General features: G+C 33.4%; 1 protein-coding gene across 4 annotated transcripts in view; it reads left to right on the top strand.

Moving 5' to 3' along the window:
• The window catches only part of Obsc (Obscurin), a 185,041-nt gene that overhangs the window by 68,750 nt on the left and 114,953 nt on the right, over positions 1-1,338 (top strand). For all 4 annotated transcript variants that reach the window (XM_067045343.1, XM_067045345.1, XM_067045344.1 and 1 more), the window contains one exon: positions 451-574. In XM_067045343.1, the coding sequence (XP_066901444.1) occupies positions 451-574 (124 nt within the window). The remainder of the gene's footprint in view (positions 1-450; positions 575-1,338) is intronic.

Raw genomic sequence — 1,338 nt, 5'->3', positions numbered from 1 at the left:
TTCATCTCGGCAACTAGTAAGCTGGCTCCTATCTTGACAGTTCTAGTCCGTCCGCTTCATCTCGGCAACTAGAACTGTTACTCTGCCTCAGACTCTCTCACCCAGACCTCCTCTACCTGCGTCAGTGTCCAGGGCTCATCCTCTGGCACGGCCGTTCCTAACATATAATGAATACGCCTTGTCGTGGGCCTTCTGTAAAGAGATATCAGGCTGGAGAAATCGCCTAAGACACGACTCAACCCCGACAGTTCTACCCTTCAGATATTTATCTGTCGGTTTATTGATAATTAACATTTTAGAGACCACAGCATTTGTGGTCGACCATCTTTTACACAAGCTCCAATGACCTTGTATTCGAACTCAGTTTAACTTACAAAATTGTTTGGTTATTCTTGGGTATTCTATTTTATTATTTTCAATGCCATGAAAATAATATTTCTTTTTTTACAGGATGATGAAGATTCACTTGCTTTAGTCTTTACACATGTCAAACCTGAGGATGCAGGTCTTTATACATGTGTTGCATCAACATCCACTGGAAAAATTTCTTGCAGTGCTGAGTTAACAGTCCAAGGTGATTTAATTTATTATTTTACACTTTGTCTCAATTTTCCTTTTATTTTAAATGGTTTGTTTCTAATGTAAGAAGTTGAGTTTCTTAAATACCTGCATTTTAATAAAATGGTCATCAATGAGATTAGTGTCTTTTCAAAGTCTTGAATTTTAATGTCTTGAATGGGTAAAGATCTCTTTGTACCTTTTTATAGCCATTGAAATTATTAAATAATGAAAACTAAGGAAATAATCAAAGTAACACAAAGATTTTCATTCTTTGTGAAGTGTAAATATGCTCAATGAATCATGGCTTAAATGACTCATTATCACAGTAATAAACAGGATAAATAATGAATTAGGAAGAAAAATTCATAGGGAGTGGAATTGGCTGAATTTTTAGCAAGAATTTATGTTTTTATTTTCAAATAAATCAGAAATAAACTGTTTTTTAGAGCGAGGAATACAAATCTAAATAAGGTTTTAGATAAAACTTAGTTTCCCCCCCCCCCAAAAAAAAACATTTAAATTACTATTACCCTGAGATGAATTACCTAGTTTTTTTTTAGAAGAAGTGGTAGGAGCTTTAGTAACTTCCTCATTCTTCACGCTCAAACAAGTTTAGGATAAAAATTTCTGCATTGCACTGTTGGTATTATATGGTGGCATTTTAATCTTCTGGAGGAGTTTCGTCCAATTACATTAGTATTTTTTTATTTCCTTCTTTAAATTTTTTTTTATTTATCAATAATATTTGTATACTTGTGTTTCTGCTCCTAATTCAAT

The sequence above is a fragment of the Halyomorpha halys genome, unplaced genomic scaffold, assembly GCF_000696795.3.
Source record: "Halyomorpha halys isolate HHAL.00 unplaced genomic scaffold, Hhal_1.1 Scaffold179.1, whole genome shotgun sequence".
In the NCBI taxonomy this organism is placed as follows: domain Eukaryota; kingdom Metazoa; phylum Arthropoda; class Insecta; order Hemiptera; family Pentatomidae; genus Halyomorpha; species Halyomorpha halys.
Note: the sequence above shows the minus strand (reverse complement) of the source record. Positions and strands in the feature narration are given on the sequence as shown.